Here is a 13,607-nt window from a genome sequence, read left to right as displayed (position 1 = left end):
CAAAAATAGTTTTTGAAAATTTTTACTGAGGTTGACTATTTTCTCGAAAACTATTTCATTTCTCCAAAACTTAGACCGTTTTGGACCTAAAAAAGGAAAATTTTCAATGCTCATGGCCTGACTTGCATAATTTTCAAATCAAAAATCGAACAAGTGTGTTAATCTAACTCTCATATTGGTCAAAATTGTTTTAGTAGAAAACCAAAACAAAAATGGTCATAATAATGAACTAGGGGCACAGTTGAGTCAGGTGTTCTGTCTTTCCCTATCGCCAACATACTTGCCAAAAAAGGCACAACTCAAGCTGTTATTAAAGGGCTGAAAGCTCTCTCAACCTCCGAACAACGAGGTATCGAACCAAGTGCAAAGCACGAATCTGAAGGAATCAAGGTACTCCATTCCTTTACCTGGGGCATCGACCAAGCGTCACCAGAAGGAATAGCCGCGAGCTGATACTGTTGGGTGTGAACCCACAACTTCATATTCATCCATTAAACACCCCGGAGAGGGATAAAAATGAGAGAATAAAGAATAGAGAGGTGTAAGTTGAGAGAAAGAGTGAGCAAAAAGGGTTTTGAGAGAAAAACCGAGCTTGAGTGCCAGAGGGATGTGAGAATCACAAATGAGAAAAGGGTGGGAAACAATACCCAGAGAAACTGGCTCCTCGTGATCTGAGGTCCCCCGTCTTCGTTAACGCGTCTATATGTCGTGTCTTTTGTTTTGTTTACCTCGACCTTTGTTTTGAGTCTTTTCCGAGTGTGTCTTGTTGTGTTTAGGTTATTTACCTTTTTTGTCTCCGCTGTTGAGTCATTCTCGCTATGTCCAGTTGTAGGCTCACTACCCCCCTTCTTCAATTTCAAAAATTAATCGTTTTGTGCTCAGAATGCTATGCCATTCTCCACATTTGTGCAAAAACATGATTTGGTTCTTTCATACAACTGCAGGGTTCACCCCCGATAAGTGTGAACAGGAAAACCTGGGCCTCTTTGAAGCTTCTGGGTTTCAGATCGCATCTGAGTGTGCTTCAACTTCAGTAGATTCAACCTTCATGGTCCGTCTTGTCAGATTTGGGCTGTTTGTTCAGGATCCGCTGTGTGCAAAATGAGCCAAGCGCTGTGTTATGAGCTGTATGCAGATTAATCCCCAGTAGAGTATGAGCCGAGTGTTCAGAATGTGCAGTGGTTGGTATGGGTTATTTTGCTGTTGGCTGGTTCGTTATCTGATTATTACAATGCAAGTGTTCAATTTTCAGACAACAGATCAATTTCATTTACATTGAGGTGCAACATGATGCAATGCGATGCAAGATATGAAATGTACAAATGCAACACTTTTTCAGACAAAAAGTTTGTTTCATTTCATCATCTTTTTCAAGTACATGGTTTTGGAAATAAAAATCTGCCTGCGGCAGTACAAGGTACTCTAGCTACCAGCAAAAGGTACAAAAGAAAAGGAAAAAGAAAAACAACAAAAATCGGGATCAATGACAAAGGATCTCAGGCTTAGGAGTCCGTCCTAGTCCTCTTCCTGGACGAAGGTCCAGGAGCATCATCAACGCTGTCATCTGAGCCCGAGTCCGAGCCGTCTCCAGTCTCCTCCGACGACGACTCTGCCTCCGGCTCTGCCTCCGGCTCTGCCTCCGACTCCTCGTCATCATCATCATCAGGGACTGGAGCCCGCGAGCTACTCCCGACGTGAGTGCGCCCCGCCTTGGTGCGGGGGAATACTCTGCTCTCTCCATCTCCTCCGGCAGGAACAGAAGGCCTGCCGGGAACACCTCCCACAGTGGGAATCTGGAAAGGAGGCTGAAAAGTATAAGAGGCAAACGCATCAGTATGCCGTGAGCAGTCTATCAGTGCGGAATGCAGTGTATGAGTACAGTGTGCGAATGCCGTGAGCAGTTTATCACTGCAGAATGCAGTGTATGAGTACAGTGTATGAATGCCGTGAGCAACTTATCAAGTGTTGTGTTGTGCACCAGATTATGTGAAGCAGCTTATGTGTATGGTTTGAGACCGTGATCAGAAGAACATACCGGGATACTATAGAGGGCCAGGAGGTCGAAAATCCGCTGCAACATCCCCATCATGGAGGCATTTAGCCCCAAGGACTGCCGGGTATACTCGGAAGAAGCCTGCAAAAGTATCAAATGCATCAGTATTCTGCGGAATATCAAATAAACTGAAATGAAATGCCAATGCATGATGCAAAATGTAGTAATACATACCGGAGGCAAGTCATGGAAATCGACTAACTCGTGGTCAGCCAGAGGAGAAGCAAAGGGGATCTAGTAGGTCGCCCCACCCTGCTCTCTGTATGTCAGTGAAGTGGGCAGTGCAGGCCAGCCACCCCCCCGACCCCTCCGAGCTCCGCTCCTGCCACGGACACGAGCTGTCCTAGACGTCCCTGCTCCCGCTCCTGCTCCTGCTCCAGCTACTGGCGCCGCAGGTCCCCCTCTCTCAGCTCGGCAGCCACTACTCAGAGGCCGCATAATGTATGTCCGAACATACTCTAAGTAGTCGCCCTCGCCCCTAAAGCCCTCCGCGTCCCAGCCGATCGTGTAATCGGCCATCTCCTCGGCAGTGCATCTCTCGGTGTCCCTCATGTGGGTAGGAGGCAGACTCGGAACTATCTGCTCTGGTAAGCCCAGGGGCGTAGAAAACGCTCACCCAGGTACCAAGCCCGACAGACCGGGCCCTCCAGCAAAATCCTGAAACGTGCAGTCTCGTCTGCACCAACAAATCGATCTCGAATCGTCGCAGGCAATGGAGCCCAAGGCTGCCAAGTGATCTGTAAATGACATGCAGTTGTTATCTACTGATATTGAAAATACAGTGTAAAACGAAGCTTAAATAAAACTCTAAAAGTTGAACATACCTCTGCGGGGGTAATAGTGTCAAAGTAGCGACGGAAAAAGATGAACGTCTCCCGGGGCCTCCGCACGCACCTCACGTCAAAGCGGCGCGAGAACGGAACGACGAGAGGGGTCTCCACGTTTGGAACTGGGGCGAGTCTCGGAAAGTAGGCATAGACCCACAACTGCAGAGCAAATATCAGCAGGATTATCAGATAAAGCAGAATACAGAATAAAGTAGAAATTATAGAGCCGTGTGCAGTGTATTGAGCAGAGTATACAGTGTGAGCAGTGTACAGTCAGTGTAAAGCAGAGTATGTGTGTGCCGTGTGTACAGTATACAGTCAGGTAAAGCAGATCACAGTGTGTGCAGCGTACAGAGTACAGATAATAGAAAGCAGAAATGAAATGTTAAGAAGAAAAAGGAAACATACCTCCCAAGCTCACTAGTAGCCCTCGAGCAGCTGTGCGCTGCAACGGGAGGCTGAGCTCATGTACCCGTATAGAGTGGCCAAGGCAGCGCCAACCCAGTCATAGCGCAAGATCCGGGTGACGTCCACAAGAGCGCTAAGCAGGCAAAGGGGCACAGTGTTCGCCCGGTCGGCGAAAATAGTCGTCCCCAGCAGGAACATAAGAAAGCCGCACGCGTATCGCTCCACCGCCTCCTGAATCATCGGAGCCTCCTCGACTAAGGCTGGCTGGACTCTAAACTGGACCTCGAACCATGAATATCGAATGAAGTCAGGACGTGCAAGAGGCAACACCTCACCGAGCAGGTAGATCTGAGCAGCCTCCCACTCGTCCATGTTGGTGTCGAAGGGGATCGGATCACCCCCTACCCCGATGCCGGTGAGCATCGAGAAATCATAGGGAGTCATCGTCATGTCTTCCGTAGCAGAAAAGTGGAAAGAGTCGGTGGTGTCCCACTACCTCTCCACTAAAGCAGCAAGGAGAGGCCTGCTCGCAGTAAGGCGCGAGAGTCCCCTGCAGAATGCGCCAAACCCGGCCTAGTCAACAATGCAATGGACTGCGTCCGGTAACTTCATGTACCAATCCCTGGCGGCAACATTCCCATACCTGCGGACAGTATGGGAATCTCCCTGTTCAAAAGCAAATAGTTGCGAAGAAAATAAAATGTACAGTTTTGAAGAGTATTCAGAATTGGTGGCAATATAGCGTGTGTGCACGTTTTTAGGTTCAAACAAGCATCGGGTGCCGGTGTGCTATAGCGTGTGTGCACGTGTTCTGATTCAAATAGGTACCGAGTGCCAGTATGCTCGCAGGGAACTACAGCATATGATGTGTCAGTGTGTTTGAGTGGTTCAGTACAGATATAACGTGTGTGCACGTGTTCAGATTCAAATAGGTACCAAGTGCCGGTATGCTCGCAGTGAACTACAACATGTGATGTACCAGTGTGTTTGAGTGGTTCAGGGCAAGTGTAGTGTGTGTGCACGTGTTCAGATTCAAACGGGTATCGAGTGCAAGTGTATTCACAGTCAACTACAACATATAGTGTATCGGTTTATCCGGGCTAAGCAATTAAAGAGCAGAATCAACTATGGCAGTTAAGTGTTCTACATTGCGGAAAATGAAACAGGGGAGAGTATACCTCGGAAGCGCCGTATGAAAAGTGTGTCTCGGGCTCACGCAAAAGAAGCTCTAGTGGCACACCTTTCGCAAAATCCCGGAACTGGCGAAGTCCATCGGGAGGAAGCACGTGAATCGCCGGCCGGTAGGTCGCTGGGTCGAACGGGCAGACGCTCAAGGGGAGGAGCTCGGCCTCTGGATCCATCTCATGCTCTGGGGGAGTCCTGCCCCGTGGAATATCATCCGCCATGTCAAAAGTGGTGTGAAAATGGCCGGAAGAGAGAAAATCGGCCTAGAATATGAAGAGTCAACAAAAAGTCAACCCCGAAAGGGCGGAAAATGGCCAAAAAAGCCGGGAAATGGAAGAGGCACGGAAATTGAGAGAAACTCGGGAAAAACAAACCCCAAGAGGTGGAAATAGCAAAGGAGACACCGGAACGAAGAAATGTTCGGTTCAAAATGTTTGAAACGAAAAGATATTCGCGAATCAAACGACGAAACGGGCGTGAGAATCGAGGAAAACGGAGAATTGAGGCTCGGGAAATACTCTAGAGAGAGAAAGGGAGAAATTTCGGCTAAGAGAAAATGAGAAAAATAGGGTTTGAAGCCCTATTTTAAAAGACCCGAGGCAAAAAGACCAAACTGTCCCGACTCAGCAACATTTGTCCGGTTGGCCAAATTGTTGGCCGGTGATATGTTTTGATGGCCGGTGGGTGGCCGGTGACCTCCCCTGATGGCCGGCGAGCCTCCTACAACCTTGTTTGGGTCAGATGTATAGTTTGGGGCATTTATTTCTCAAGATAGTGCAAGACAGTGCCTTTCCGAAGCTCAACCGGCCTCCGTTTTGACCTCAGACCGTGTCTTCTGTGCATGGCACTCGAATATGTGCAAGGTGTATCCTTTTTTTGTATCCTTTTGTCTCTTTTAAGATTCGAAAGTTGCCCCACACGCATTGTTTTGCGAACACGTGTTGAGTTATACGTCATTATGCTTGCATTATCATGCATTTCAAGCGATGCGCGTCGTCGCGCATTCGAGTTCATAAGCATTTCGAGCGACACGCGTGGTCGCACATTCAAGATCATATGCATTGTCATGCATATCACAAGACGTGCATTGTCACGCGTTTACATCAGCATGCATCAACATGCATCATTTGCATTTCAAACAAAACAAAAACAAAAAAACAACATGCATATGTCATGCATTTCATTGTAATATAGTGCATATGCCATGCATTGCATCGTAAATAGTGCATATGTCATGCATTACATTGTATATATTGCATATGTCATGCATTTCATTGTAATATAGTGCATATGTCATGCATTGCATCGTTAATAGTGCATATGTCATGCATTACATCGTATATATTGCATATGTCATGCATTTCATTGTAATATATTGCATATGTCGTGCATTCCACTATATCCATTCCATTGCATATCGTAGATACTACATTATAGCTTGCATGCATCCACTGCATCACCTCCATCTAGGGTTTACGCCTTTCCTTGTTGAGCTTGGATTGGTATGTGCCCATACTTTTCACGTCTATACACTCATAGTTCTGTATGACCGTTCTATGTTAGACATGGTTTGTTTGTGTCCATGCCTTTCCTAAGTAAGATACGGTCTGGCCGTAGGCCTTAACCCACTGTATCCATTCCATTGCATATCGTAGATACTGCATTATAGCTTGCATGCATTCGTTGCATCACCTCCATCTAAGGTTTGCACCTTTCCTTGTTGAGCTTGGACTGGTATGTGCCCATACTTTTCACGTCTATACACTCATAGTTCTGTATGGCCGTTCTATGTTAGACGTGGTTTGTTTGTGTCCATGCCTTTCCTAGGCAAGATACGGTTTGGCCGTAGGCCTTAATCCACTATATCCATTCCAGTGCATGTTGCATTATAGCTTGCATGCATCCACTGCATCACCTCCATCTAGGGTTTGCGCCTTTCCTTGTTGAGCTTGGTCTGGTATGTGCCCATACTTTTCACGTCTATACACTCATAGTTCTGTATGACCGTTCTATGTTAGACGTGGTTTGTTTGTGTCCATGCCTTTCCTAGGCAAGATTTGGTTTGGCCCGCGCGCCATATCCATCATACATATTACATTGTAGTGTAATTTTTGCATCCTGCATTAGGATCATGTTCTTTCGTTAGCGGGTCGTTTCCCCACTTATGTCATACCCAATTACTTGTTCTCGTGGTCCGTCTATACACTCATAGTTCTGTATGACCTTTTCTATGTTAGACGGACCTATCACCTCCATCAATCTATTTGACATTTGTGTGGTTTTGAACCGCTCATGATTGGATCATGATTCAATTGCATTGCATTTCATTTGCATTGTTTTAATTGCATTGCATTTCAATTGCATTGCATTTTCATTTGCATTATTATACATAGTTTTGTATATATTGCATATCATTTTGCATTCATTTTGCATGTTATGCATGTTGCTAACAATATTGTACCTGTTAAGTTTGCTTTCTTTTCAGGAACGATATTGTATATACGGTTCATTTGAGGCTGGTGCAACCAGACGAACCGAACAGGTATTGTATCTTGCACATGAGACGTATCGAGAATTGTATAATTCTCTTACATCCTTTTTGCATTGTAGTGTAGTTTGGTGTATGCTAGCTTAAAACTGTTGCATTATTATGCTTCGTTACAGCTTTCTTTGTATGATCATAAGCTATGTTCGGCTTTGTGCATTGTCTTGCATTTTGCCCCTGCCTTCGGGCGCATATCTTGTTTGTCTTGCATGCTTGTCTAAGTCTTCGGCCTTGTCAAAAATGGGTCGTCTCTGGGCTTTGACATTCACTCCCGCCATTGTTATGACTTTCGAGTTCTGTCAAAGAGGGGTAACTGTAGACACCCCATTTTTGACCGTCCTCAAGACTTGGACGTCACCACTCGAACACTCGGTGATCATCCATGTTTGTGTTCGTCTTGAGTTCCCGGAGGTCTCGGCTATGCACCTTGCCTCAGGATCTCTTGACTCGACTGTTTTGTGTCTGGTTTTGCACCAAACACTTGTGCTTTGCCTTGGAGGGGCAGGGAATGGCTTGTGGGCCATCCCCACACTCCACCGGCCATGGCTTGAGGCCACCAGCTGTGTTTTGTTGCCACCAGCCAAATTCTTGGCCGGCCGGCACTATAGATGGCCGGCCAGCTATCTTTTTTTGGTCAATTGCATTTTTGGCCGGCCGACTACTGTGCATCTGTTTTGCAGACATTTTCGTGCAACTGGCATGCACTTGGCTTCCCTCCATACAAGTGTATGGAGGGATTTCCCTCTTAGCTAGCTTGTCTTGTAAGCTTACAAGATTGAAGCTCTATAAGAGGAGGCCTCCTCTCCCTCTTTTAGAGGTTAGACAACTTAGACAGAATTTTCAGAGGGTTTTGAGTTTTAGGGTTAGGGTTCATATATCCTCCATCTCTATATCTCTCTCTCTCTCTCTTGTGTTTTGTGTGTGTTTTGTCTTAGTTTTGCACACAAACACCCACCATCACACCTTTTCTTGGAGCTGAGGCCCTTGAGGGTTGTTTTTGGAGTTGTGGAGCTGGTTTGAGCTTGAAGAACCAGCTGGTTCACCATTGGTGAAGAAGGTCTACAAGGGTAAGAAACTTGTCTCTTTATTCCCCATTTTTGCATTGCATTTTTTCCTACCTTGCATCTGTTTTTGAGCTTTGTGTATAACATATAAAAGTTCTGATTTTTAGTGCTCTAAATAGTTGGTTAAGGTTGCTTTAAGCTTTGGGGTCGTTTAACCCCTCTTAAGGCTTGTTTGGCCTTTGTTTTGTGTCATTTTGGTTGAGCTCCGGGACCATTGTTTTTGGGCCTCCTCACCACTGAAATCTTGAGGGATTTCAGAGGTGAGGATGGTGCCTTGAGGTGCTAAGAATGAGAGGGCCACCCCCTCTGCTTGTTGTCCTTGAAAAGGGTCATTTTAGCCCCTTGAGAGAGCATATTGTTTAGGTTCATGTTGGCCATGACTTAACTGATTTTTGTGCTTATTATGTCATAATATAGCTCTGTTTTCAATTGGTTTTGGTACACCATACTTGCTTAGCATACATGCCTTGTAATGCCATGTTTAGGTCTTAACATGCTTTAGGTTTTGGTCCTTGTTCTAGCATGATTTTGGCCAAGCTTTGTGAAGCTTTTGTGTTTGTTTTAGCATGCTTAAGCTCTGTTTTTGGTTGTTTTGGTCGACCATCACATGCTTAGTATAGCCACCTTGCATTTTGGCTTGTTAGCCTTGGTTGTGTGAGTGTGTAGCATGCATTACTTGCAGTGTTTCAGTGGTTTGGAACCACTTTCCATGTTATTTCAATCCTTATAATATGCTTGCATGCTTGCATTTAATGCTCCTTTGATGCTTTAAGAGATTGTGTTGTATGCTCCATGTTTAAGCATTTGTGCATGCCTCCATGTGTAGATCATTTAAATGCCATCTAGGTGGTTTTTAGGACTTGCCTTAACAGGATTTAGGACTGTTTTGATCTATTTTGGTCATTTGCTTCATGTGTCATATGATCATGCTTTAGGTCCTTGGACCAATTACATGCTTTGCTTGCTTTGACTAGTTGTTTAGCACCTCCTTTCTATGCAATTTCAAAGCTTAAGGTGCATACCATTTGTCTATGATTGCATCCTCTTAAGTGTGCTTGAGAGTTACTTTTTCACGTTTAAAGTTTTAAGCCATGTTTGCATGCATGCTTATGTATGTAGATACTTGGCTCATGACACATTGTTGCACACTTTTGTGTTATTGCATTTGGCATGCTTTGTATCTAACATGTTGTCCATATTGCACCTTGCATGTGTGCATGTTGTTGTTACACTTTGCATGCTTGGTTAGTTGTATCTTTGCATTACTTGCTTGTATGCCCATATTGCACACTTAGGCTCACATGCTTAGGATTGCATTGCATTGGCATGCATGCTTCACCTCTTGATCAAGCCATGATAGAGGTTGAAAGCCCCTTGGTCTGTTTATGTACATTGCATTTCATTTGAAATCGAAATGCACACTTGATTCTTTGGGCCATCATGCATAGAAATGCGCGATTGGTGGCCCGAGAATCGAGGTCCATCCTCCTTTGAGTCATAAATATGATAAGGAGTGTGGTTGGTGCATACATTGCTTGAAATGCATTGCCATGCCAAGTTCTGTCCTCTGCTGCTGTCAAAACAGATTCAGCAGGATGATTTGGCCGGCCGGTAGTGTTGAGTGCCGACCGGCAAAGAATGTTTGGCCGAGAGCATAATGTTTAGCCGATGACCATTCTCTATGGCCGGTGACCAATTCCTTCAGCCGGTGGTGCTTCACAGCATCCAGAGAGCACACTCTGGGATTTTGGCAGTCTTCAGAGGAGTATAGCAGGGCAAAGGAGAGGCAGCTTATGCATGGCAATGACTTCCGAGCGGAATCGAGCACGCATCGCATTGGACCCTCTTCCCGAGGCTGTTTATTGCTTAAACTAGATTAATTAATTTGCTTAATTAATTAGGTGGTCTGTAATATTTAATTAGCTTGTTAGTTAGTTAAATTGTATTATTCTTTCGGTCCCTCCGAGTGAGGGCTAATTTGTAATAAATGTGGGTGCGTGTGTGCATGTCTTCCAACCCCCACTTCTTTCTCCCTTTTACTTACCTGCTTTTGATGGTTAGTATTAGGACATGTTTACTTTAGCATACCTTATGCTATGCATGCGTGCATCATTCATCAGTATTGCATGCACCAGGCTCAGCGCATCATACTAACTGCATAAGTATTTCAAATCTAACTTGAATACATGCTACTTGTGCATCTTCACATGTCATTTATAGATTAGCCGAGCCTACTCTAGTGACATTCCGTATGCGTTGTATTAGGCATTTAAACATGGACTTGGGTCATGCATGATTGCTAACATGTTCTTGTTTTGGCACGGAGTACTAGGTGAGCACTTTATGCTTTAGCATCTCACATGAGTGTGAACGTTAACATGATAGCATGATTACCATGAGGCTAGATGCTTATTTGATGAACTGCTTGAATGCCTGTGGGTGAAGGTAGGATTGTTTGAGTTGGGATAACTCGTTAAAATCCGTATTTTAGCCTACTTGTGAGTAGCAAATTCCAAAGCGTTTTCCAAACAAACGGATATGCAGTGCTTTGTTCCAATTTAGGCGATTTGGTCTATACTTGTTTGTTGTGCGCATAACATAGTAAATCTAGGCTAATGACCGGAATAAAAACACATAACGTTTTCAAAACGGATATCACGGTTAGTAGAGGCCAATCTTCGGATCGGGGGAGAGGGGGTGCTCATAGCTGACCTTCCCCAATCGTACCCAAGCTCCCGAGTCGAGGCAACTTTGGTGATGACGGACATGTGGCCTTTGGCACCGAGTCAGGGTTTCTTAAATTTCTCAAAATAAAATATTTAGGTGGCGACTCTGTATCTGGCAAAGCAGTCCATGTTTGGCACTTCTTTTCAAAAATCTGTTTCTCAAAACGATTTGCCGGATTTGGACTCTTTGGTTCAGATTAAGGACCGTGACAATTTCAGAGTCTGAACTGTAGTGAACCCACAAAACGAACAGAACGGGACTCGTCCTCCCGAGGGCGTTCGAGGGCGCGTCTACACATGTTTATGTGACTACTTGGGTATGGGATTTAGTTTCTAGGATGTTGATTGGATCCTTGGGTTTCTGTGAATCTTGTTGGAAAAGCACTTGATCAATGATGTTTCTAACCGGAACTCTAGTAACGCCTCGGGACTATCATTATCTGGAAATGAGATTCGTAAGTGCTTATGTGTTTATGTACTTACGTGGAGTGAATTACAGTTGTCCATGTATGAGGACGCGAGTGTTTAGTTTTGGCACATTTATGAATGTGCTAACGCTCTTCGTTACCTTTATTAGGATGTCAGGACGAGGACGTGGTAGACGTGGCAGACGTGGTAGGCAGGAGATGCCTTCACCGGATGATATTCTGGCACAGCATGAGGGGGTTGGTCAGGCCAATGTGGCCGAGCTAGTAGGTCAGGAGGCTATAGGCGCTTTAGCCCGAGGAATAGCCGATACTTTGAGGGAGTCTATGGGAATTCTCAGAGCTGAGAATCCAGTTCAGGCTCCAATTCAGGCCCAGGTTGTTGAGGCAGGGCCTTTCTTCTTGAAAAGGGAGTTTTTCTGGTCCAACCTAGACGAGTTTATTGGGGATCCGAAGGAGCCACTGAAGGCTGACGAGTGGTTAGAGCAAATGAGTAAGACATTCGAGATGCTTGGCATCGAGGACGGAGCGTTGAAAGTGACCTTGGCATCCTTCCAACTTAAAGGGGGTGCGGGTCAGTGGTGGAAATACATGAGGGGCCGTATTGCTGGCACGTGGGAGGCTTTTGAGGAGGCTTTTCAGGAGAAGTATTTATCTCCAGCAGTTAGGGAGAAGCTGAGAGACCAGTTCTGTCAGCTTTTGCAGTTGAGTTCTTCAGTAGCCGAGTATGAGGCTACTTTCACTAGCTTGTCCAGGTTCGCACCTGAACTTGTGGCATCCGAGGAACGCCGCTGTATTGAGTTCGAGAAGAGGTTGAGGCGCGGCCTCAAGATGAGAGTTGGCGGTTCGATGATCTGAGATTATGGGCGCTTGGTTGATGCTGCAGCCCATATGGGGATCATGATGCAGGAAGATGAGGGACAGAGAGGCTCTAAGAGGAGCCAAGATGGTCAGGGTGATGGCAGGAGACAGAGGGGTGCTAACCCGCAGCAGTCTCAGGGTGGTGTTGCTAGGTCAACCTTTCCAGTGCCAAGTGCAGGCTCGGGGAGAGGTAATCAGGGGGAGTTCACCTGTTACAAGTGTGGTTAGTTGGGCCACAAGGCTTCAGTTTGCCCACAGAGGGGAGGAGGTCAAAGAGTTGCTTCATCTTCAGCTAGACGGCAGAGCCAGAGTCAGGGCAGGGGTCAGCCCTTGTCTTGTTATCAGTGTGGTTAGCCTACCTGAAGAGGTTTTGCCTACAGTTGAGTGCCACTTCGGGCGCGTCTGGTTCTAGGCAGACGCAGGGTTTTCAGCCTGCTCAGTCTATGCAGGCCTCGAGGGCCAATCCGAGAGCTTCGTCGTCCCAGTTAGTGCAGCAATTGTTTGCTCTGAGGAGTGAGCAGTTGGATCAGAGGCCTACAGGGCGCATGTATGCTGTTACCACGCAGGACCTAGTACCGTCTCCATTAGTAATGAGAGGTACCTTTCTGTTTTGCAACTCGGTTGCTAGTGTATTGATTGATACGGGTGCATCTCATTCTTTTGTATCTGCTGCATTTACATCTGTTTTGGAATTAGAGTTGGCACAGTTAGCATCGCCTATATGTGTAGTATCGCCTGTTGGTGGTGAGTTGATCTTGAAACAAGGTGTTAGAGGTTGTGATATAGAGGTTGCCGACCATAGGCTTCCTTTTCCTTTTGTTGTCATGCCCATGAAAGGTTTTGATGTTATTTTGGGTATGGACTGGCTATCGTCATACCGGGCTGTTATTGATTGCTACCACCAGAGGGTCACAGTTTGTACCTTGAGCGGGGAGTGTTTCCATTTCTTGGGGGATCGAGTTGGTAGTGTGTTGCCACCGATGTATGATCCGCGAGGGCGGAATAAGCTTAGTGGTCTACTTGCTAGCTTTATGAGTGGTGAGTGTGATGAGACCCAGATTGTATTGTCGAGGGTGATTTGTGAGTATTCGGATGTTTTTCTCGAGGATCTCGATAGTTTGCCACCTCACCGAGAGATAGAGTTCTCTATTGATTTAGTGCCCGGCACAGTGCCAATTTCTATGGCACCTTATCGTTTTGCCCCAGCCGAGTTGAGTGAGTTGAAGATTCAACTCCAGGAATTGCTAGATAAGGGTTTTGTTCGCCCTAGTGTTTCGTCGTGGGGAGCACCGGCCCTCTTTGCTAAAAAGAAAGATGGTGCCTTAAGACTGTGTATAGACTATCGGAAGTTGAATCGGGCTACGGTCAAGAATAGGTACCCTATGCCCCGTATAGATGATCTGTTTGACCAGTTGAAGGATTCCCGTTGTTTCTCTAAGATAGACTTGAGATCGGGTTACCACCAGTTGAGGGTCAGGGAGGAGGATATTCCGAAGACGGCATTCCGTACGCG

The 13,607-nt window shown here is 45.9% G+C and overlaps 1 protein-coding gene across 1 annotated transcript; it reads right to left on the bottom strand.

Annotated features, from left to right (window-relative positions):
• Positions 1 to 1,484: 1,484 nt before the first annotated feature.
• Positions 1,485 to 2,129, bottom strand: LOC145804173 (uncharacterized). Its single transcript, XM_082897918.1, has 2 exons — positions 2,036 to 2,129; positions 1,485 to 1,805 (listed from the first exon to the last, which is right to left on the bottom strand). Exons 1-2 carry the CDS (start codon positions 2,087 to 2,089, stop codon positions 1,503 to 1,505), a joined length of 357 nt encoding a protein of 118 aa, XP_082754044.1. The 5' UTR covers positions 2,090 to 2,129; the 3' UTR covers positions 1,485 to 1,502.
• Between the last annotated feature and the right edge of the window lie 11,478 nt (positions 2,130 to 13,607).

This window comes from Camellia sinensis, chromosome 12 (genome assembly GCF_055761805.1).
Source record: "Camellia sinensis isolate YWXY chromosome 12, ASM5576180v1, whole genome shotgun sequence".
NCBI classification, from domain to species: Eukaryota; Viridiplantae; Streptophyta; class Magnoliopsida; order Ericales; family Theaceae; genus Camellia; species Camellia sinensis.
The sequence above is the reverse complement of the archived record's forward strand: the minus strand, read 5'-3'. Positions and strand labels throughout refer to the sequence as shown.

What these genes read in the sequence shown, in the direction of transcription:
- LOC145804173 (XM_082897918.1), bottom strand. Translation starts at nt 2,089, where the DNA reads ATGATGGGGATGTTGCAGCGGATTTTCGACCTCCTGGCCCTCTATAGT. An exon ending in TGGCCCTCTATAGTATCCCG is followed by an intron (nt 1,806 to 2,035) that starts GTATGTTCTTCT and finishes TATACTTTTCAG; the next exon opens with CCTCCTTTCCAGATTCCCAC.